The following is a 21,257-nucleotide window of genomic DNA, read 5'->3' on the forward strand; positions in this document are numbered from 1 at the left end:
CTTCTGCAAGAGGGTCTCCGTGGCCCCTGGCTCCGTGGACTTCCCTTCCAGGGGCCTGGGTCGTGGGGTCCCCTATCCCGTACTCACTCCCTGACCAGATCTGGCCATTTCTGCCCCTCTCGCTGGGGTTTGAGCCTTGGGTGCTCGTGAGGGCTCCCTACCTTCCAGGATCAGCTTGAAGGTGACCCTTGGGGGACCCTTCCTCCCTCAAGGGCATTTGGAAGTGGAGCTGGGCGGGAGGGGCCCTGACCTTTGGCTCTGTGGGCTTCTCTGCCCCTTGACCTCCCTCTGCCCGAAGACAGTGAGGTCCCGGCGAGGACCTTCGCTGCCCACCTTTGTGTCCACGCACTCATTCCCCAGGAAGGGGACTGGTGTGGGGGAGCAGGGAGGGGTGGGTAGACAGGCGGAGACCCAGACTTCTGGGTTAGTCAGCCTGGGTTTGAGTCCTGCCTGGGTTTGAACTCCGTCACCGTGTGACCTTGGGACTCAGTTTTCGGACCTGTGAAATGGGGCTGGCTTGCGTGGCTCCGCAGGAAGATGTGCGGGGAGGGCCCGGGCTTTTGCTGAGCTGGTGGTGAGAGTGGAAGGGGATGCTCCAGTCCCCGTCACCCTCATTCCGGCCCCTGCGGGAGGGCAGTCTGAGCAAGGAGCCGGGCCCCACGGGCTGGCTGGTGTGGCTGAGGCCGCAGAGACTCCACTCTGAGCCCGACGCCCAGTGCTAATCCAAAGGCAAGGCGGCCGCTGCTCCCAGCCCAGTGCTCGTCCAAAGGCAAGGCAGGCAATGCTCCCAGGGGCTCTCCTCTCACTTCGAACGCATCCAGGTCAGGGCAGCCTGGCTGGTGGCGGCCGCTCACTCCCCGCAGGTGTCACCAGGCTCTCCACCCCGTCCACGCGCTCTCTGCTCCATCCTGCGGCTCCCGGGCGTGCTGGCTGCCCCTCTGCCTGAGAATGCGCCTCTCCAGACCCCTCGTGGCTTCTGTTCAGCTGTCCCCTTGCAGAGCGTGCCTGCCCCTGTCCCCTCTCGTGCGAGCACTTACCGTGGCCGGACGTTCTGTTACGTGTTTAGTTATTCGCTCTCCGCCTCTCCCGTTACAATGCAGGCTCATTGAGGGCAGGACTTTTATCTGTTCTGTCCACTGCTGTGTCCCCAGGCACAGGCCAGCCATAAACAGGTGCCCAGTAAATGCCCGGGCCAGAGCACGGATGGCTCCTATGTGCTTCTGGGAGTGCTGAGGGCAAGGCCCCGCACGCACACAGTAGGTCCTCCCAGCCAGCCAGCTTATCACTGTGCAGCATACCCGGCTTCCCCTCGGGGCTCTCCCAGCTGGGAGGGGCACTTACTCTCAGTCAAACCCGTGCCCTCTGAGCTCGTGTCCCGCAGATTCTGTCCCCGGAGGAGCGGCCACCCACACCTCGCTGACTCCACAGCCGAAATGGCCAATTAGAGCCACAGCGAGGACTACACAGAGCCCCGGATCAATCCTATCGATTCTTCCCCTCCTCCTTCCCTCCTCGGGGACTTCGGGAGAAGGAGAGCCACGGGCACCTTTGAGAAAGGCCATCGCGTGTGATGCTGACACATTTCCGGAAAGGATTCCTTCTCCCCTGCCCCGTCCCTCTCCCTTCCCCTCGGCCCGGCCCCCCTGCGGCACGGGGGAAGGGAGCTCTGATTCCGCCTTTGTGGCAAGGACAGTTCCTCGCTGCAGGACGACACGACCCCTGGAGAGCGGCCAGCCGCTCTGTCAGCATCAGCATCGGAAGGTAGCGGCCAGCTGCTGCCGGCCGCCCTGCGCCGGGCCGCGTGCCTCTCCTGGCTCCTGGCTCCCCCGGGGTGCTCACGGGTCTTGGGGTTTAGGCTGAGGCTTGGCGGGTGGAGGTGGGAAGAAACCCATTCCGGCTCCCTCTCGCTGGCTCCTGTTTTCCTGGGTCTCTCTTTGTACGAGTCCCTCTGCTCCTCCCTTCAAACCAAAGATTCCCGCTATAGGGAATCACAATGGAATCAGCCAACCAGTCAGCCAACCAGTCCGTGTCACTTCTCGGTTCTGGGCCACCACCGGCCCGCCGCTTGTCTGTCCCCCGCTGCCGGCCTCGGACTCTGTCTGTCTCAGACCCGCTCTGGAGTGCATACTCCGCCGGTGTTCCAAGCCTGGCCCTCCTGTGTGACTCTGGCAAGTAACTTAACCGCTCAGTGCCTCAGTGTTTTCGTTTGTAAAATGGGCATAACAGTGCACACCCCTTAGGGTTGTGAGGAGCTAGGGAGACATTCCGCAGTCAGACTGCAAGCCCAGTGCCCGGCAGAGGGTAAATGCTTAAGTAAGTATTAGCTGCTATTTAAAAAATGACCACTGTTACTCCATCCACTTCGGAGAAACGGGGGTGTGGGGGGGGTGCAGGGGGAGACAGCATGTGTTTACAGAAAGGGCTTTCTTGCCAGTTCCTTTTTCTCCCACTCCTTTCCCTTTTCTGCTTTCCTCTCTGGATGCTGCGGGCCTGGGGGCGCCTGGCCCCCAGCCACAGGCAGGCGCTGGGCTCCGCTCTGTGCGGAGCCGCGGAGATTGGCTCTGGGTTCCCCTGCAGGGGCCTGGCTCGTGGGGTCCCCCATGCTGTACTCACTCCCCTGACCAGATCTGGCCATTTCTGCCCCTCTCGCTGGGGTTTGAGCCTTGGGTGCCCCTGAGGGCTCCCCACCTTCCAGGATCAGCTTGAAGGTGACCCTCGGGGGACCCCTCCTCCTTCAAGGGCATTTGGAAGTGGAGCTGGGCGGGAGGGGCCCTGACCTTTGGCTCTGTGGGCTTCTCTGCCCCTAGACCTCCCTCTGCCCGAAGACAGTGAGGTCCCGGCGAGGACCTTCGCTGCCCACCTTTGGTGTCCACGCACTCATTCCCCAGGAAGGGGACTGGTGTCGGGGAGCAGGGAGGGGTGGGTAGACTTCTGGGTTAGTCAGCCTGGGTTTGAGTCCTGCCTGGGTTTGAACTCCGTCACTGTGTGACCTTGGGACTCAGTTTTCGGACCTGTGAAATGGGGTTGATGATAATAGTTCTAACTTCATGGGATGGTTGTGAGGATGAAGTGAGACAATGCATGTTAGGTTGTTAGGACAGCGCCCAGCACATCATAAGCGCTAGATGAATGTAAGTCACTGACCCTTCCTAGAGAAGCAGAACGGAACAGGGCCTTGCAGGTCACTTAGTCCTGGCCCAGAGAGGGACAGGGCGTTTCCCTTTGTCACACAGCAAGTCAGCATATGTGATGGTCACCCCGAGGCCGGGGATGGGTGGGTGGGAGCTCAGAGACCAGGGAGTGGCAGGAGAGACCCCACCGGTGGGGAGCAGAGGGCCCAAGGGTAGTGGCTGTGAAATTGGAGCCTGGGGCCGAACCTCTGCCCTGCTCTGACCCGCTGTGCCTTTGGGCAAGTCCCTCACCTCCCTGGATCTCATGTTCTTCATGTTACTCAGACCTCCCTCACAAGCGAATTGATGCACTTAGTAAACCTGACTGATGGGTCATTTACTGGCAGCCAGGGATGAGCTAGTGCTGGAGATCACAGCGGTGAAGAAGACAGGTCAGGTCCTGCCCGCGTGGCGCGCACCTTCGGTGAAGAGAGACAGACAGTAAGAAAGGTAGCAAATAAGACAACTGGAGGAGCTCTGAGGACAGTGGAGCCGGGGATGGGTGGTGCTGGATGGGGAGGCTAGTAAGACATTGGACAGCATGGCCAGGAGGCTTCTCCGAGGAGGTGACATTTGAGATAAGTCACCAGGGGAAGCTCTGGGCAAAGCATTCCCCAGTGAGAGGGCACAGCGAGTGCAAAGGTCCTGGGGCTCTCGTGTGCTGGATGTGTTCGAGAGGAGCGGCAAGGGGGCCGGCTGGCTGGAGGGCTGTGGGTAGGGGCAGGAGGTGGGATGGTCAGCAGGCACCAGATCACGCACCCGTATGGGTTTCTGTAAAGGGGCTGGGTTTTCAGTGGGTGGGAGATTCCCCGGGAGCCTTTCAGCAGGGATCCCCCTGGCTGAGGTGGAGAGGGGAGACGGGTGAGGGGCGGGAGTGGCAGAGGGAGGAGGCTGTTGAATTGTGAAGACTGGAGGGGCTGCCAGGGTGGTGAGGAGGGGAGTGAGATAATGTCATCGCCTCCTCCCGCCTGGCCTGGTACGGGCCTGAGAACAGAACTGAGCCGCGAGGAGGGGGTCTCGTCCAGCTGCATCTTGGGGCTTGGGGCTTGGGGCTTGGATCATGGAGGGAGGGGTGTGGATGCTGAAGACCAGGCAGGCTCTGGGGAAAACCTGGCCTGGGTGGGTGGGGTCTCTCTCTCTCTCTCTCTTCCCCCCTCTCTCTCTCTTTCTGAGAACTGCTGCTGCTATTACTCCCCAAAGACTTTACATAATTCTGGCCCGGCTCCCTCCTCATTATGTCATGCGCCCAGTGGAGTCTAGGCCAGTCCGTGGCTTGCTGCGGTTGGGGGAGAACAGACTTCTGGCTCCCCTGGCCCGGCGGCCGGCACAGACCCTTCCCACACTGGGGTGGGGGCGGCTAGGCTTTGGGGGGGCGGTGGAGGTGCAGTCCAGCCCCAGCCCCAGGCCCTTCGGATGCTCCTGCAAAGGCCAGGGCTGCCTGCAGGGAGGCTGGGCTGTGGCTGATGTGTGGGGGAGGGCTGTGCTTGGAGCTAGTCTCCCTGAGCTGGGGTCCTCCCCTGGAGCTCAGGCCCCAGCAGACGAGGCAGGCAGACCTGGAGTCAGCCCTCCCTGGGGGTTACTTCTGCGCTCCTCAGCTCCCTCCACTGCACCATGGGGACAAAAGTGCTCAGGCTCGTGGGGATGTGTGACTGCAGATCGGGCAGCAGTGGGAGCTGTCTGTCTCCCCCGTGGGAGCCGCTTAGGCCTCATCTGAGGCCAGCCCTGTGGCCTCATCTCCTTCTTCGTGCCCCATCCCTGCCCCGGTCCTAGAGCCTGCCCCCGTCTCAGAGCCAGGGTAGGGTGGAGCCCCCACCTTGCACAGGGAAGGAAACGGAGGCTCACAGGGAGGGGTGGCGGTCATGCAGCCCCGGATGGCAACCCCAGAAAGGGAATCGGACCCCGTAAGTCCCAGCCCACGGCCTTGTCTGACGTGTGGGTGCCGGCGACCCCCGAGGGTGCTGAGGAAGCTCAGGTCGGAGGCAGGCTGTGGCCCACCGCCACCCTTTCGCACGCACACCTGACTTTTCACAATGTGCGTATATTTTTCTCGTGGGAAAACAGTTCTGTTTTGTGGTTATTAGGACACGCGAACAGCAGGTTCCCCCACCCCGCCCCGGAGGACAGGCACCAGGCCCTTCGCAGCATCCTTCTGTGTCGCCCTCACAGTAACTATTAAGGATCAGAGATGACCCCCCCATTTTACAGGTGCGGAAACCGAGGCCCAAGGTCATACAATTGGGCTAGGGCGGTGGTCGGCAAACGGCGGCTCGCCAGCCACATGCGGCTCTTTGGCCCCTTGAGTGTGGCTCTTCCACAAAATACCACGGCCTGGGCGAGTCTCTTTTGAAGAAGTGGCGTTAGAAGAAGTTTAAGTTTAAAAAATGTGGCTCTCAGAAGAAATGTCAATTGTTGTACTGTTGATATTTGGCTCTGTTGACTCATGAGTTTGCCGACCACTGGGCCAGGGATTTAGACTCAGGTCTGTGCTCTCCAAAGCGCTCACCTTCCCGGACACAAGCTGCCTCCTTCCCAAGCTCCTGGGATTGCAGACCGTCCTGACCCCTCGGCCCATCCCCCATCCGCAAGGGCTCTGAGCTGTGAGGGAGGCAGAGAGCGCTCCCAGGGCTGCTGGCATGTTTGGGCCTGGGTCCCAGGGACTGAGCTTCCCGGGAGAGGTATAGGGCATTGGAATTGGGGAGCAGCAAGGGCCTGTAACCCCTATCTCTGTGTTGGCGAATGTTCTTGACTCAATGTTTACTAGGGATGGGGGAAGGTGGAGAGAAGAATGTGCCCTCCCCCTTGTTTCTAGAATTACTAAATTCTTGTTAGATCTTTAAATTTTATGTAAATTCTTCTTTTTTTTCCGTGGAAAGGTGGGGTATCATATTTTAATTAGTAGTGGTGTCAAAGGAGGGCTAGATTAATTATTGGAAATCCTGCTTTCCAGATGGTTTTCATTTTCACAGCAGGGCACCAGGGTATATATTTTTAATTTTTTTTAATTAAAATCATACCTCGTGTATTTTAGGGCCACCGAGGTCCGCTCTTTGTGGCTCCAAGGATACTGTATTGAGGGCTATGATTTTTGTTATGGAGAAGCAAGTCCCCTGTCACTGAAATTAAAATTTTGTGGCTGAGGGAGGGGCAGGTGCTAGGAAGCAAAGGGTCAGAGATGGGAGGGTCACAGGCAGAGAAGGCAAGGAGGGGGCGGCCGGGGATTCGGGACCGGAGCGGAGAGAGCGCTCAGAGAGTGTGCGACGTCACACCGGACCCTACGGGGAGAAAACGGACGGGCAGAGGGCCAGGGAGGGGTCTGGACACAGCAGGCCTAACAAGGGGCAGGTAGCCTGTGACCTTCAGGGCGCTGGAGGGTCAGTTCTGGAGACCCCCACCCTGAGGAGCATGGGTAGTTTAGGGTGCGGTCTCCTACTCAGGACCCGGGGGCAGAGGCCTCCTCTGGGCTCCTGGGAGTTAGGCGATGGCCTTGACTGAGGAAAGGGGAGTTCTGCAGAGGGCCTCCCCTCCCGGGCCTTCCCCACTGCAAGTGGCAAAGGCGCGGAGGCAGGAGGGGACACTAACATGGCTTCCTGATGTTTTCCCTGGAGGAAGGAGCCTCTGACGTCCCCAGGGCAGGGTGTGTGCGTGCGTGTGCAGTGCGTGCGCAGTGCGTGCATGAGCGTGTGTGCGCGCCAAGAGAACTCACATGCATTTGTCTGTGCCCTTATCCCAGAGCCCGCTACTTCTGACGTGTGGGGTTATTTGTATGGCTCTCTGCCCTGCTCTGGGGAGTGGAGCTGAGGCGCTGGGGAGCTGGGTGATGCGGGGAGAAGACACCCTGGTATTTAGCCACAAGGGGCAGAACTCCCCACTGCCTGGAGCCATCTGGGCCCCAAGTGGAGTCAAGAGAGGCGGGGGGTGGGGGGGTGGGGGTGGGGAGCAGGTGGGGACGGGTTCCCTCTCCCTGCCTGAAGGGTGCCCTCGGGGGACCCGGCAGAGGCCTCTTCCAGACTTCAGGGATATGGGGGGTCCAGGACAGGGTCAGGGTTCCTGCCACTGAGTCTTAGGCCAAGCCTTGGCCCTGGTAAAAAAGCGTGTCTCTTTTCTGCTTCTGCCTTCCGAAGCCCAGCTCCTAGTGGAGACAGATACCTTCGGCAGTCAAGTCCGGATCAAGGGCAAGGAGACGGAGTTCTACCTGTGCATGAACCGGAAAGGCAAGCTGGTGGGGAAGGTGAGTGACGGTCGGGAACTCCGGGCATTGGGGCGGGTCCTCCTGGGGAGCGGGAACAGTGTGCCCAAGGCCATGGTGCCCAGAGCGAAACAGGCCCCGGGGAGGATGGGTGAGACTCCACCACCACCCCTCCTTTGGCCCCCCTTCTCTGCGCCACTCACGCAGTATCCCGGGGCGGACCCAGGGCCCTGATCCCTCCTGGGGGATGGGGAGCTCTGGCTGGCTGGAGACGGGGGTGAGTCCCCTCTGGAGGGGGCTCTGGGGCTCCCCGCCCGCAGGTACCTGCTGTCTGGGAACAGGACGCGGCGGCTGGCCGAGGGCTGGGCTGCAGCGATGTTTTAACAATCGCCAGGCTCCGGAACCCAGCCGCCGCGTCAGCGCCGGGCCTCACGGTTCTAGCATTTCAGGGAGATTTTATTACTTTGGAACGGGCAAGAGAGCTGCATGTAACAAATTAGGGCCGGGGTGGGGGTGCGGCGGGTGGACCCACGTGCCAGGCCTCTGAGCCTCCACCGAGGCCGCGTCCCAGCGTCCCCCCTTTCCTCTGGCTGTGCTGGTTGGTGACGCTCACGCATGCGCTGCCTGAGGGTGCTGCAGGGGAGCTGGTACTGGCAGTACCTCTGCGTGGGGTCACGCCTGCGTCCCCTTCTTTCTGCAGGGACCCTCCTTACCCCAGTGCCCAGCTTGGATAATGTGGGGGTCTTCTGCTGCAGGTGGAGTGGGGGTGCGGTGGAGAGTGGACCCAGATGCCAAGGAGGATGGCGTCCCCTGCTTGTGGGCAGAGCCCTGGCTGATGATTTACATTTATTACACCTAGCTGGGGGTTACCCACGTCTTGTATAAGCCATGCATTTATTTATTTTAAAAACCTTTATTGTTGAAAGTATCACATATGTCTTTCCCTCCCCTCCATTGACTCCTTCTAGCCCACCCCTGCCCTAAGCCATGTTTTTTATTTCCTGAATCTCCTAACTCATCCCTCTTGCTGTCCACCATACCCAAGTGGCCGGGGACAGGCATGGTGCTGGTGGTTAATAGCAATGGTGTCACCAGTGCCGTTAACTGAGCACCTGCTTTCTGCCAGGCACCGAGCAGGCGCCGCCGAATGATCCCACCATCCCCGCCTTGCAGATGCGACAGGGGCCCCCGGCCCCGGCCCCAGTGGGGCCCCTCACTAGAGTCGCTAGAGCTGGGCGGGATGCAGAGCCCAGTTGGGAGGCAAAGGTTCCAGCCGCGCCGCCCACACCAGCGACAGCTTCTCCAAGGGCAGACAGAGTAGCAGTAATCGCGGCTCGGGACGCCTAGTGGCTTCAGTTAGTGATTCACTTTCCACGTGGCCGGGGGCCGGCGGCCAGCGAGCGAGGGGTCCGGGGCAGGGGCGGCGGCGGCCCAGGTCAGGAGCTTTGTTCTCCTGCCCGCCCCGGCCGGCCGCCTCCCGTGCCCAACCTGCTCCCAGGCGCAGGCGGAGGCTCGGCCTTCTTTTCTTTCCCTCTTGGAAGGGGGGGTGCGCGGCGGCCTGCTGTGCCCAGTGCCCGCGCGCCCCTCCCTCCCGTCTGCGCGGTTCCCGGCATCTTGACCCCAGGAGGGCCCTCGTGGGGTCAAAAGAGCAGCCCCGTCCCCTCGGGCCATTCCGCCGCCCTCGCCCGGCCGCCCGCCCGCCGGCTGGCCGCTGAGTCACCACTTCCACAGGAGCGGGCTCCGATTTCCTGCCCCCTCTCCCTCTCCGTCATTAATATTGGGGACGGTTCAGCTGGAGGAGAGGCGAGCTCAGCAGGTCCAGGAGGTCCGCCCCTCGCTGGGGGCCCCCATCATCTCCTTCCAGGCTTCTGTCTTCTGGGCTGGCCTGGGGGCTCCAAGGGCGCCCCAAATCCACCTGTCCCGACTTTGCCAGGGGCAGGTCCCCTGTGGGCCTCTGCTCAGACCGGCGCCCCTCACTCTCTCTGGCTCCCTCAGGGGAACCCTGGGCCCGGGGCTGTTCTGCTGTCAGACTCCCCGGCCAGCCAGGCCTCAGGCCCTGCACTCCCCTCTGGCCTGGCCTCAGACCTTCACAGGGATCACTACCCCCGCTCTCCCTGGGGTCCCTGCTCAGGCTGCAGCGCCAGGCCTGTCCCCGCGGCCCGCCCTCAGCTTTCTAAAGCACCAGGGGTCAGTCTCCCCTGCCCTCCAGCCCAGCCCAGTTCAGAACCTATCCCTGTGTCCTCACCACCGACCGGAGAAAGGCCGCACTCCCTGGGGAGGCTCTGGGACCTCAGACACACGCTACGGACAGGGCTCTGCCAGCCTGCCCCCCCTGCAGGCTTGGTACAGGCGATACCCTCCCCTGGGGCTGCCTTTCCCTCTGCCCTCTGCCCTGAGTCCTGGCTCACCCCCAGCAGCCTCTAGCTTCGCTGACCCCTCAGTCACCCGCCCACCTGGGAGCCCACAGCCCCCCACACAGCCCTCCGTTATCTGCTCACCTGGGAGTGACTTCAGGCCTACACTCTGCCGAGGGCCCATTCTGGATCCTCCCCTCTGGGTTCCATTCACCTGCCCCAGAGTCTGCAAGGGCACCAGAGAAATGGAAATATGGTTATTGTTTTCTGAGGCTTCACTCTTGCCCTGTAGCCAGAGTTACCCACATCTGGCCAGGGAGTCCACGTGCCCGGACCTGGCTGAGCCTCAGTGTCCTCACCTGGGAAATGGGAATGATAATGCTGGCACTTAGAGGCATTGACTTATTAAATGTCAGTTCCCTTCCACTCAGTCACTCCTTCCCCTGTGGGCGCCCTTGGCCTCAGCCTGGGCTCTGGCCCCTTGGCGATGGCTCAATAGGACAGCTTTCTTGGGCGGTCTTGACCCTGGGGGCCAGCCTGGCCACAGCTGGGCACATCATTGAGCCCCTAACACAGCGTTTTCGGGTACTCCAGGCCCTTGGCCGTAGCTGCTCTCTCTGCTGCCTTGTACCAGACATGTGCCCAAGCCCTGCCCGAGCCCCTGCCTGCTCAGGCAGCCCCTCCCCTCCTCTCCTCCTCTGCACCCCACATCCATCTGGCCCAGGAGGTCTGCTTCCTTTCATTCCATAAATAGTTGCTGAGTGTGGTGCATTATGTACTAGGCTTTCCCCATCTCTGGAGACAGATGAGAAAAAAAAGGTGTGTTTTTTTCCTCATCTGTCCCCTCCTGTGTGATCACTCCTTGGGGTAGCACAGGGCCCCAGACTGGGGGAGGAGGGGGTGGGAGGATGGTCCCTGCCCACCACCACGTCTCTGTGAGGACTGCTTTGGTTGTGACTGAAAGCCGATTCAAACTGCCTTCAGCGAAGAAAGGAAAATTCTGCCTGTGTAACTGAAAACATCCAGAGGGTTGTTCTAGTTTCAAATAAGCCTGGATCTAGGGGCCACATGACGTCACCAGGATTCAGTCTTCACATCAGGACTCCAGTTTGGGTAGAAGGAGGCTGGAGGTGGCAGGGGGGGAGATGATCAAATTCCAGAACACCGAGGTTCTGGGATGAGACAGTCACACTCGAGATCCTGATGCTGTGCCTTGTCTGAGCCAGTGGAGTCAGGATTGCTGGGGGGAGCCCAGCCACAGGTGTCTCTGAACCTCTCAGCAGGCAATAGCGGGGTCACAGAGGTCATCAGGAGCAGGGGCGAGGTCAGCCCAGGTGCGGCTGCGTGGGCGTCTTAACTGTGTCTGAGTTCCTGGTGAGGAATATGTGACCACTGCAGGCTCCATGGCCACTCCCAGGGGCTCCCAAGCTCTGGGGTGTTGAGAATTTTAGCCCAAAGCCCAGCTCCCCAACCCTCTAAGCAAACCCAGGCGTGAGTGAGCACATGTGCCAGGCACGGTGCTGGGCCCTGCACATCCTAGAGCTTGCTTCGTGCTGATGTGGTTGCGTGGGCCTGGGGACGGGAGGGGTTTTGATGGCAGTGCCCAGGCTGCCATACCCTCCCTCCTTGTGGGTGTGTCTGGAACCGGACGGAGGAGAATCGAGCTGCAGTGGCAAATGCAGGTTCAAATCCTGGCTCTGTCGTTTACACGACCTTGGATAAGCCCTGTTGCCTCTTTGAACCGTTTCCTTCTACCAGGTAGAGTCTAACTCGGTGGGTTAAGGGGATTAAATGAAATAATGGATGTGGAACTGTCTGGCCCATGGTTGACAATTACTAAATGCTGAACGGATGAGTTAGGGAGATGGAGTGGGCCAGGCACAGCGCTCTGCTCCTCTGCCGGCTCTGTCCGCTTCCCGGCACGTCCCCAGGAGGGGCCCCTCCTCGCTCATGATTCTCTGGGGGACATGGGTAAGGGACCCAGGAGGCAGAGTCTATTTTCTTTTGGAGGGAAACCCTTTCCTGTGCCGCCCCCACCATCTCTACCCCAGCAGAACCCCCATCCGTCCAACCACGAGAGCTCTGGGCAGCCCTGTCCGGGGTTAAGGCCTGTGCTGAGCCATGAGAATAGCCGAGCAGCAGCCCCGCCCTCCTGACGCTCTTGGGCTGATGGGCAGGCAGGTAGGGAATTGCCCTGTTGGGGGGCGGGAGGAGAAATGGGTGCCGAGGCGGGTCTAGAAGATGGAGTATGTGAACCCAATACAGCTTGATGCTTGAATGGAATCTTGAAGGAAGAGGCGGAAATACCCAGGGAGGAAGGTGGCAGTCAGGGAAGGCCTCCCAGAGGAGGCAGCTACTGAACTGCGCCTTGAAGAACAAAAGCCGTTTTTCCAGGCAGGCTTTCTAGGGTGGGGAGGCAGCATGGCGTGGCTTTTGTTCATTTGCTCTGACTGTTCCATCGAGACCGGCCAAGGGACCTGGACTCAGGTTGGATAGGCAGCTTCCAGAATTATTCATGGGGGACTCCGAGCCCAGAGACCACTCCCATCTCCCCCCCCCCCACCCCCTTGCACATATGCTCTGGCTTCCCTCGCTGCTCAGCCCACCCTTCTGTCTCCTGGGTCCTGCGTGTGTCTCCCAGCCCCGCCCCTGCCTGCCCTGCCGCCTCCTCGAAAGATCTCGTCCTCCGGAGAATGTTTTCTTGCCCTGCCTGTCCCTTTCTGCAAAGTTCAGCACTTTGCGGCGCCCAGGCGTGCCCTCCGCTCAAAGGTGAACGTTCCTGGAAGCTCCAGCCTGTTTTCCACTTCAAACAAAAGGCTGGAACTCGCACCTCCGTCTCCACGCACAGCCAGACCGCTGGGCTTCCAACTTGGCCAGGCATCCGTCCGTAACGAGGAGTGGGCCCGGCCTAAATTTGGAGATGTTCGCTGGAAACTCCAGGCTGCTAATTCAGGCCTTCCAGCCCCGTGCGTTTCCCACTCTTCCCCTGCAAGCGCCTCGGCCGTCTCGGGTGGAGACCGGAGCCTGCCGCCCGCCCCCTTCTGTCCAGACCAGGCCCAAGGAGGGCAGCCAGGCCGTCCAACCACCTGGTCTCCAGCCATAAGTTAGCAGGGCCCTACTGTGCGCCAGGCTCATATGAGCACCGCTCCTTGCATTTCTGTGCCACAGGGGTCCCTGTGTGGCGAGGCCAGGAAGCCGAGGTTTAGCGTGGAATGAACCAACCTGAGGTCACACCAGGGAGCCTTAGCGTTGACTCGGCTCCTGAGTCCGAGTCTCGTGCTGCTCGCCCCGCACAGCCTCCCAGGGAGTCCACGCGTCTGCTCGGGAGCCGGAAGTCTCCGAAGCAAGGGTACAGGCTCCGGAGTCTGGCCACGCTAAAGCTCTTATTCTGGAAGGCTCTTTCCACCAACCATTGACACGCAGCACATCCCACATTAAATGTAACTGATCTTGAACGATGACAGTGGCGTTGAGCGGCAGTCGCGTCGCTGACTTCATGTCAGGTTTCGGGCACACCTGCCGGGGCTCCTCCCTCCTGCAGGCGCTAGAACACAGCCTCAGCTGGTTCGGAGGACATGGGGTAACGCTGGCCCACGCAGCCGAGGTAACCGAGCGTCAGGTGCAGGCTGGTCCGGAAGCTCACGGAGGTGGCCGGGGCTTGCTTTCCCTCATTCCCTTCCTCTGGACTCGGCTTCCTCCGCGCTGGCTTTGCTGTCCGGCAGGATTTCCCCTCGTGGTGACCAAATGGTTGCCTTCGCTTCAGCCTCCCATGTCCCCCGAGTTGACGCCAGCCTATGTTTTTAGCCATTGCTCATGCAGGGGTCTCGAGGAACACGGACTGGATGGCTGTGCCACATGGCCAGCCCTGCACCCACCCCAGGAAATCCTGTTTTGATGGGTTACGTCTGGGTCTCTGGTGCTCATAGAGTGGGAGTGGGGAGGTCCTGGCTGCAGGGTAGAGAGTGGGGAAGGGGTGGATGGCTTTCTGGGTGACCACAGGAGCCTGTTACGTAACGGTAACGGGGGCCAATACAACACGTGCCCTTCACAGACCCAGGGAGTGACATCGCTGCGGCCAGAGCTTGGGGGAGGCCCTCTCTCCTGTGCTGCCCCCCGCACCCGCCCTGCTGTTCTCACCTCCCCCCTCTCTCCCCCTGCAGCCCGACGGCACCAGTAAGGAGTGCGTGTTCATCGAGAAGGTCCTGGAGAACAACTACACGGCCCTGATGTCGGCCAAGTACTCCGGCTGGTACGTGGGCTTCACCAAGAAGGGGCGGCCGCGGAAGGGCCCCAAGACCCGGGAGAACCAGCAGGACGTGCACTTCATGAAGCGCTACCCCAAGGGGCAGGCGGAGCTGCAGAAGCCCTTCAAGTACACCACGGTGACCAAGCGGTCCCGGCGCATCCGCCCCACGCACCCCGGCTAGGCGCCGCCCCGGCCGTGCCCACCGTCACAGAGAACTGCACCAGAGGAATATTTTTACACGAAAAAGAAGGAAGAAGCTCTATTTTTGTACATTGTGTTTCCAAGAAGACAAAAACTGAACCAAAACTCTTGGGGGGGGGGGGGGGGAAGGGGGGACGATAAGGATTTCATGGTTGACTTGAAACCCCCGATGACAGAGACTCACGTCACGCAAAGGGACTGTTGTCAACACACAGGTGCTTGTCTCTCTCAGAACAGACAACTCTACACTCGTCCCCGGAGGAGGACTGGAATGAGGAAAACGACACTCTGAGAAACCAAAGTCCTTTTTCCCAAAGGTTCTGAAAGCAAAAGAAAAAGAAGCAAAAAAAAAAAAAAAAAAAAGAAAAAAAAAAGTAGTAAACCGCCCCCCCCTCCCCCAAGGAACTCCCCCTCTTTTCCACTCTCCTGTCCTTGCCCCAAACTCCAACAAAAATCGCTCTCTGGTTTGCAGTCATTTATTTATTGTCCGCTGCAAGCTGTCCCGAGACACCGCGCAGGGAAGGCGTGCCCCTCGGAATTCTCGGCGCCTCGACCTCCGACGACAGACGGCCTCGTCCAATCACGGTGACCCTGCCTTGCTCGCAGCCTGCAGGATGCTGCTATCGACCTTCCGTGACTCACGTGACCTAGCACACCAATGATAAGGGAATATTTTAAAACCAGCTATATTATATATATTATATATATATAAGCTATTTATTTCACCTCTCTGTATATTGCAGTTTCATGAACCAAGTATTACTGCCTCAACCATTAAAAACAATCGACAAATTATTTAAAAAATCCACGAGGCATTGAGTGGTGGCCGGGGGGTGGTGGGGGGCAGGGCAGCTCTTTTGTGTTTCCTTCTTCTTGGTCTGTGGTCTTTGCACTGAGAGCTGGGGCCTTGCTCATTCATTCATTCATTCAATTCATTCATTCACTCACTCGCTCACTCACTCACTGGTTCATCCAACACCTGCTATGTTGCTGGCACAGAGAATGCAGCCTTAAACATAGCAGATGGCAATCCTGGCCTTCAGAGAGATTACATTCTAATGAGCCATTGGTTCGATGATTGACTCAGCTGTACGGTCGCATGCGTATAGTCTCACACCATTTACTCAGCATCTCTTACGTGCCAAGGCTCTATTCGAGGCACTGGGATTTATCAAAGAACTCGAGAAAAATAGCCCCGCCCTCAGGGGACTTTTACTTGTCATGTCCATCGCTTCATTCATTGATCTATGGATTCATTTTTCGCTATATATCTCCTAAGTCCTCAATAAGTGCCAGGCACTCTTTTAGGTACTGGGAATTCATCAAAGACCCAAACAGACCAAAAAAAAAAAAAAATCACGCCTCATGGAGCGTGCAGTGTAGGGATTACTCAGCGAGTCATTTGTGGAGTCCACTCCGCTGAACAAGGCAGGGGCGGTCGCGCTCTCCCCCGCCTGGTGGTGGAGGAGTCAGGGGGCAGGTCAGTGAGGACCCGGCGTTTCCCTCCTTGGACCCTCACGGGCTGGAGCACAAGGACTCTGTCTGGCCTTGTTGACTCCAGGGCCTGTTCTTCTAGGTCTTCCCCAGGCTCTCCAGGACGTTAGGGAGAGGCAGCTGAGCAGATTGGGCAGGAAATGGGCTGAGGTGGGTCCTGCTGGGGTCACCTGCCTCCCTTGAAAACTCCCACTGCCAAGACTGGCCCGGAGAGGTCTCCCATGAAGCCCCGAGGAGAGAGGAGGGGACAGGACAGGGGGTACGAGTACCTTCTCTGCAGGGGGTTCCTGGCTGTGGGGGGCTGGCCTGCTTCCGAGCTGTGTCCCCTCTGCAGCCCACGCCCACCTCCCAGCACAGGCCGAGCACACCTGCTGGCTCTGTCCTGGCTCGGCGCTGAGGTTCGCTCTTCGTCCCCGGCCCTGTCCCACGTGTCGTGGCCCACTCTTCTGCCGGTCACGGCACATCTCCTTAGGGTTTCAGGGGCACAATCTCATCGTGACCTCAGGCCAACACGTGAGGAAGGGCCTATCGTTACCCCGATTTCATAGGTGGCGCCGAACTCAGAAATGTTAAGCCGCTTTCCCAAGATGGCAGAATAAGAAAGTGATGGGGCCAGTATCCAAATCCCAGACTCTCCAGGACTCCAGTCGGTGCCTCTTAGTCAGTGCCTATGGGTGTCAGCCCTCTGCTGGGTGCCTCGCATGCAAGCCTGGACGCCCACCAAACACCCCTGTGTGGGACACAGGCCTCCTGACCGCCACGTCTGGCAGACGAACATATGGGCTCGGAGAGGTCACTGCGGTGCCATGGCCGCAGTGAGCGGGAGCCGGAGCCTGAGCCCCTTGGTGATGACGACAGTGATGGTGGTGGCTGTTTATGGAGCACCTAGCGTGTGTTCGTTCCATCCACAGTCTATTAATTTCATTTAAACAGTGACCCCGTGAGATGGGTGTCCGCTCTGTTTGGAAGTTTTGGTGAAGTGAAATGACCTGCTCAAAAAATTCAGGATGGAAAATCGTGGACCCAGAATTCCATCAATCGTTCGTTCATTCATTCATTCATTCATCCATCCATCCAATAAACATGTTGAGTTTAGTCTGTGCCCCATGCTCTTCCAGGGATTGAAGGTACAGCAGTGACTTGAGCAGAGCCCCTGCTCTTGTGGACATATATATTCTTGGGAAAGAGCAATAATAAACCCAATGGTTATAAAATACAAGGTCAAGTAGCAGTAAATCATAAGAAAAATAAAATAGGATGAGGGGGTAGAGGATAATGGGGCTCCTATTTTAGATCGGGTGGTCAGGCGAGGCCTCTGGAGGGGGGACCCCATGCGAACACTGAGGGGAAGAGCATCATTCCAGGCAGAGGGAACAGAGAGTGCGAAGGCCTGGTGGTCTGCCATGGAATAAGGAGGGGCCAGTGGGGCTACTGAAGAGTGAACGGGGGCGGGGCCAGAGCTGTTGAGGGTCTCAGAGCAGGCCCGGAGCTCTTCATCGGAGTGAGAGCAGATGCTACATGTGACACCCCTTCAAGGGGCTGCCCCGGCTGCGGGGTGGAGAAGGGCGGGCAGCGTCCAGCCTGGGGCTGCCTGGAGTGAGGTCATCCCTGGGCTCTCACCAGCACCCACCGCCTGCCCCCTTTCCCTGTGCATCCTCGGGCCTCCTCCGGCCTCCATTCTCTGCCCACAGGCGGCCGGCACCTCCCCTACCCAACACCTTGCCCTTGGTCCCCCGGGGGCCAGGGGCCCGTGGTATTTCCCGTTCCCGCCCCTCGAGACACTCCCTGGCTTTGGAGGACGTGGGACCAACTTCTGTTCACTTTGGACCGAGCTTTCTGGCCATCTCCCGCGCCACGAGCAGCATGTGGCTGACCCGCACAGGGGGCGGGCGGGAGTCCCCCGCCACAGAGGATGTCTTCTTAGGACACGTGCTTGAGGGAGGAGCCCGTGAGCGTTTCCACGGCCCCGCTGAGGAGGGAACCCCAGTCATAACCCACCACTTTTGGAGCCTGTACCAAGCACAATCCTATCGCATCCTCCCACCCAGCCTTTGGGGCGGGCATTTAAAGCCCCGCCTTCTAAGGCAGGCTCAGAGCAGTGGAGCCACTTGCCTGAGGCCACACAGCTAGGAAACAGAGGAGCTGGGGTGTGAACCCAGTTTGCCTGTCCCTAGAGCTGTAGCTCAACCTCAGCTCGGATGCTTGGAGCTCTCAGCCTCGTGGCCAGGGCTTTCCTCTTCCCCCTCAGTCCCCTGGACCTGCCTCGGTGGCCCTCGTCTCCCAAGCCATCAGAGGAAGGAGGCAGGGAGTCCCCGTTCCCAGGGGCCTAATGATAGCCCTTCTCCCCTCTGAACCCCCCCTCCCCCAGGACGTCGGTGACACAAGGGTGTGGGGATCTGGCACTAAGGCCCCTGAATCTGTTTCCGGCTTGGCCCCTTTGCCAGCTGCGTGACCTCGGATGCGTCCTATCTTTCCTGTGGGTATTTCTCATCAATCTAATCGTCTTGCCTTATGGGCCGATGCTGCTCAAGAGAGACAGCAGAGCAAATACCTGGGGATTATTCCTGCCCAGCAAGAGCTGGAAGGGACACACGCAGTGTTTTATCCACTCAGCCTTCTCCCTCCTACTCCCTTCCCCCTCAACCCTCAGGGAGGTAGCAACAAGGCCCAGAGGAGAGGAGTGACTTGCTCTGGGCACCCTGTGAGTTAGTGACTGAGCCCGCTAGATGACCGATGACTAGTGATGACAGCAATATGACCAGGAGGGGAAGTGGAAAAGGAGGCCAGGTCAGGGAGCCACTTCAGTGACCAACCAGGTCCCTCTTAGCATCCTTCCCAAATCTGCTTCTCTGACCCAAAGACGCGGAGGGCAGGGAGGAGAGGGCTGAGGTCCCTTTGTCCAGACCCTCACCCTCTGCCCCCCACCCCACAGCGATGCCATGGGAACGAGCGCCAGAAATGAGGAAAGACGGGCTCCTGCCCTAGCATTTCAAGGGGTCCCGCAGGCAAGAATGGGGAGACCGGCCCCTGCATCAGGGAGAGATTTGGGTTTGGATGGGTGGGGAGGACATGACAATGAGGAGAGGTGGTGTCTGGGGTATTCCTGCCAAGCAGGTGAGCTGTGGGGACGGCAAGGGAAGCCAGGCTTTGTGCAGGAAGCCAGGGAGGTGCCCTCGGGCTGCGTGCCCAGCTGGAGCCTAACAAGGCTGGCCTGGGATGCCCGGGGCTTGAAAGCCCCATAAACGGGCAGAACCCTCCCTCTGCAGCCAGCCAGCCGCAGGATTGGGCTTCCAAAGAAACAATGGTGAATTAGGTGTTAAAGATGTGAAGGCTGCTCCCCAACCATGCAATTAGGTAGCAGGTCTGTTACAAACATTAGGCGGGGAGTTGGGGACCAGATGGCGGCCGGCTCACCCTGGCAGTCCTGTCCCAGGACCGCCTGGCTTCCTGGCGGAGGCTCCCAGCTCTGGCGAGGAGGCAGGCGGCAGGTAGGCCGGTGTGTGGCCCCCTGCAGAGCAGGCCGGTAATTAACCAGGCATTCCTCCCCTCCCTCGGGTGGCTCGTGACCTAATTAGCACTTGCTAGAGTTTCTGCCCAGCCCCTCTGCGTGCGGAGGGAGCCGCTCCTGCAATGAGGCAGCCTCCCGGGCTGACCACTCTGCAGCTGCAGGCCTGTGTCACCCTCTGGGGCTGGTCCGAGGTGCCGGCTGATTGGAAGTGTCATAGACTTAAGTCTCACTTGCCCGGCCCACGGGGCTCATTGTCTTCTGCTGAGCCCGGGCGTTGTGTGGGCATTTTATCCAGTTCTCTCACAGAATTCTCACCATCATCCTCTGCGATAGCTATGTTTATCTGTCCTCCCAAGGAGGAAACTGAGGCTCGGAGAAGGGAGGTCACTGGCTCAAGTTCATCTGTCTGGCTCTCCAAATCCTGCACGTGACCCTTACACCTCAAAGCAGCCCCCCAGGGAGCTGGGCTCACCCGTTGTACACAAGGACAGAGGATCAGAGAGGCAAGGTGACAGGCTCCAAGCCACACAGGTATTGCCTAGTGAAGCCAGGATTTGAAACGAGGTCTGTTGGGTTCTAGAATCTTCTCTCGCCACTCCTCCCGACCCTCCACTTCTGTTCATGTGTTATTCCGGATTCTTTGGACGACAAGGAACAGATACACGTGAACACTGACTTAAGCCAATAAGGAAGTTTACTCGAATGACAATATTCGAGATTTGGAAAAGTCATTCTGGGACATGCCCGCCTGGGCGAGGGTGTTCTGCTGCGCTGTCACCATTTGTGGCGACGCGAACGAGCCGGCGCGCCTCTCTCCATCCTTTCTTGGTCACTGTCTCCGTGGAGTACTTTGCCCAGCTTCGAGGTGGAGGAGGGGAAATGCCCCAAACTTCCTCCAGGCCAACTTTGAGGAAAACCTCTCGTTCTAGGAGGGAAGTTAATGTTTTCTACTTTCTTACACATTTGTGCAGACTTGCAGGGGAACCGTCTCACTTAACTTCTGCAGAAGGATTAGTGGCTCTATAAACCCATTTTTCTCTTGGGAGTCAATATCTCATGTATTCATGCTCAGTGTGTAGCTATTGGATTTAGATGAACTGGATTGAGTATGATGTGGATTTTACTGAAAAGGTAAAATTTCCGAAAATCATTTTAGGGGTTTCATGAGTGAAAAGTGAGTGAAGATCCCAATCTAGTCCAATCGATGCATTTGTACGCTCTACACCCACACGACGTCCCGTCCCCTGGACTCGGGCTGCTGGCATGCCTTCCCCAGCTGCGAGCACGGAGGTGCCTCAGATGGTCCTTGGGGGACCCCAAGAGGCAGCCCTTGGGGAGCTCACAGTGGGGTCCTGTGAACAGCAAGAGAGAAGTGTGGAGGCTCAAAAGCTTTGGATGCACAGAAGGCCAGGGGACTGACTGGGGAGGAGCGAGAGGCCAGGAGACTCTGGAAGGCTGAATGGAGTTTAAACTGCAAGGAGGAAGCAGGGAAGGGCAGAGCAGGCGGAAGGAACAGCAAGTGCGAAGGTGGAGAGGAACAGAGATCCGAAGGTTTACCACCACAGCCAGAGCTGGGAGGCCCGCGGTGCACTGACGGGAGATGAAGCTGGGAGGGCAGAGAGGTGAGGTGGTCAAGGCTGTGGCTCTCCCAGGCCCCCATGTCTGCACGGCACTCGTGCACTGTGCACATACGTTCATGTTCACACACACCCTGCCCTGCACATGCACAGTCACATCCAACGCTCAGCCGAGTGCTGTACCAGCACGGTGATCGCACAAAGTCATGCCTCCCTCTGCCCCCTTCCTCCCTGCTTAAAACATTTGCCGAGTGCCCACTCCATACCCGGTTCCTTGGGGATAAAGCAATGAACCTGGCGGTCTCTGTGCCCACGAGTCTTATTGAGGAATCAGACAGCGAACCATCATCTGTCCTAAGGGGCACAGTGGGCAAGGATTGTACAAAGGGGGAGTCAGAGAGGGCTTCCTGGAGGAAGAGTCACGGCAGCAGAATCCTGATAGAATGAGGAAGCAGGAACAGCAAGAGGTGGGAAGGGGTGAAGCACTGTACGTAGAAGCAGCAGCAGATGCAAAGACCTGG

General features: G+C 59.0%; 1 protein-coding gene across 2 annotated transcripts in view; it reads left to right on the plus strand.

Moving 5' to 3' along the window:
- FGF18 (fibroblast growth factor 18) overlaps positions 1–14,550 on the plus strand; it is a 32,012-nt gene extending 17,462 nt beyond the window's left edge. For both annotated transcript variants that reach the window (XM_079770326.1, XM_079770327.1), the window contains exons 4-5: positions 7,292–7,398; positions 13,871–14,550. In XM_079770326.1, coding sequence (XP_079626452.1) covers positions 7,292–7,398; positions 13,871–14,137 — 374 coding nt within the window. In that variant the 3' untranslated portion in view covers positions 14,138–14,550. The remainder of the gene's footprint in view (positions 1–7,291; positions 7,399–13,870) is intronic.
- Positions 14,551–21,257: the final 6,707 nt, after the last annotated feature.

The sequence above is a fragment of the Cnephaeus nilssonii genome (genome assembly GCF_951640355.1).
Source record: "Cnephaeus nilssonii genome assembly, chromosome: 5".
NCBI classification, from domain to species: Eukaryota; Metazoa; Chordata; class Mammalia; order Chiroptera; family Vespertilionidae; genus Cnephaeus; species Cnephaeus nilssonii.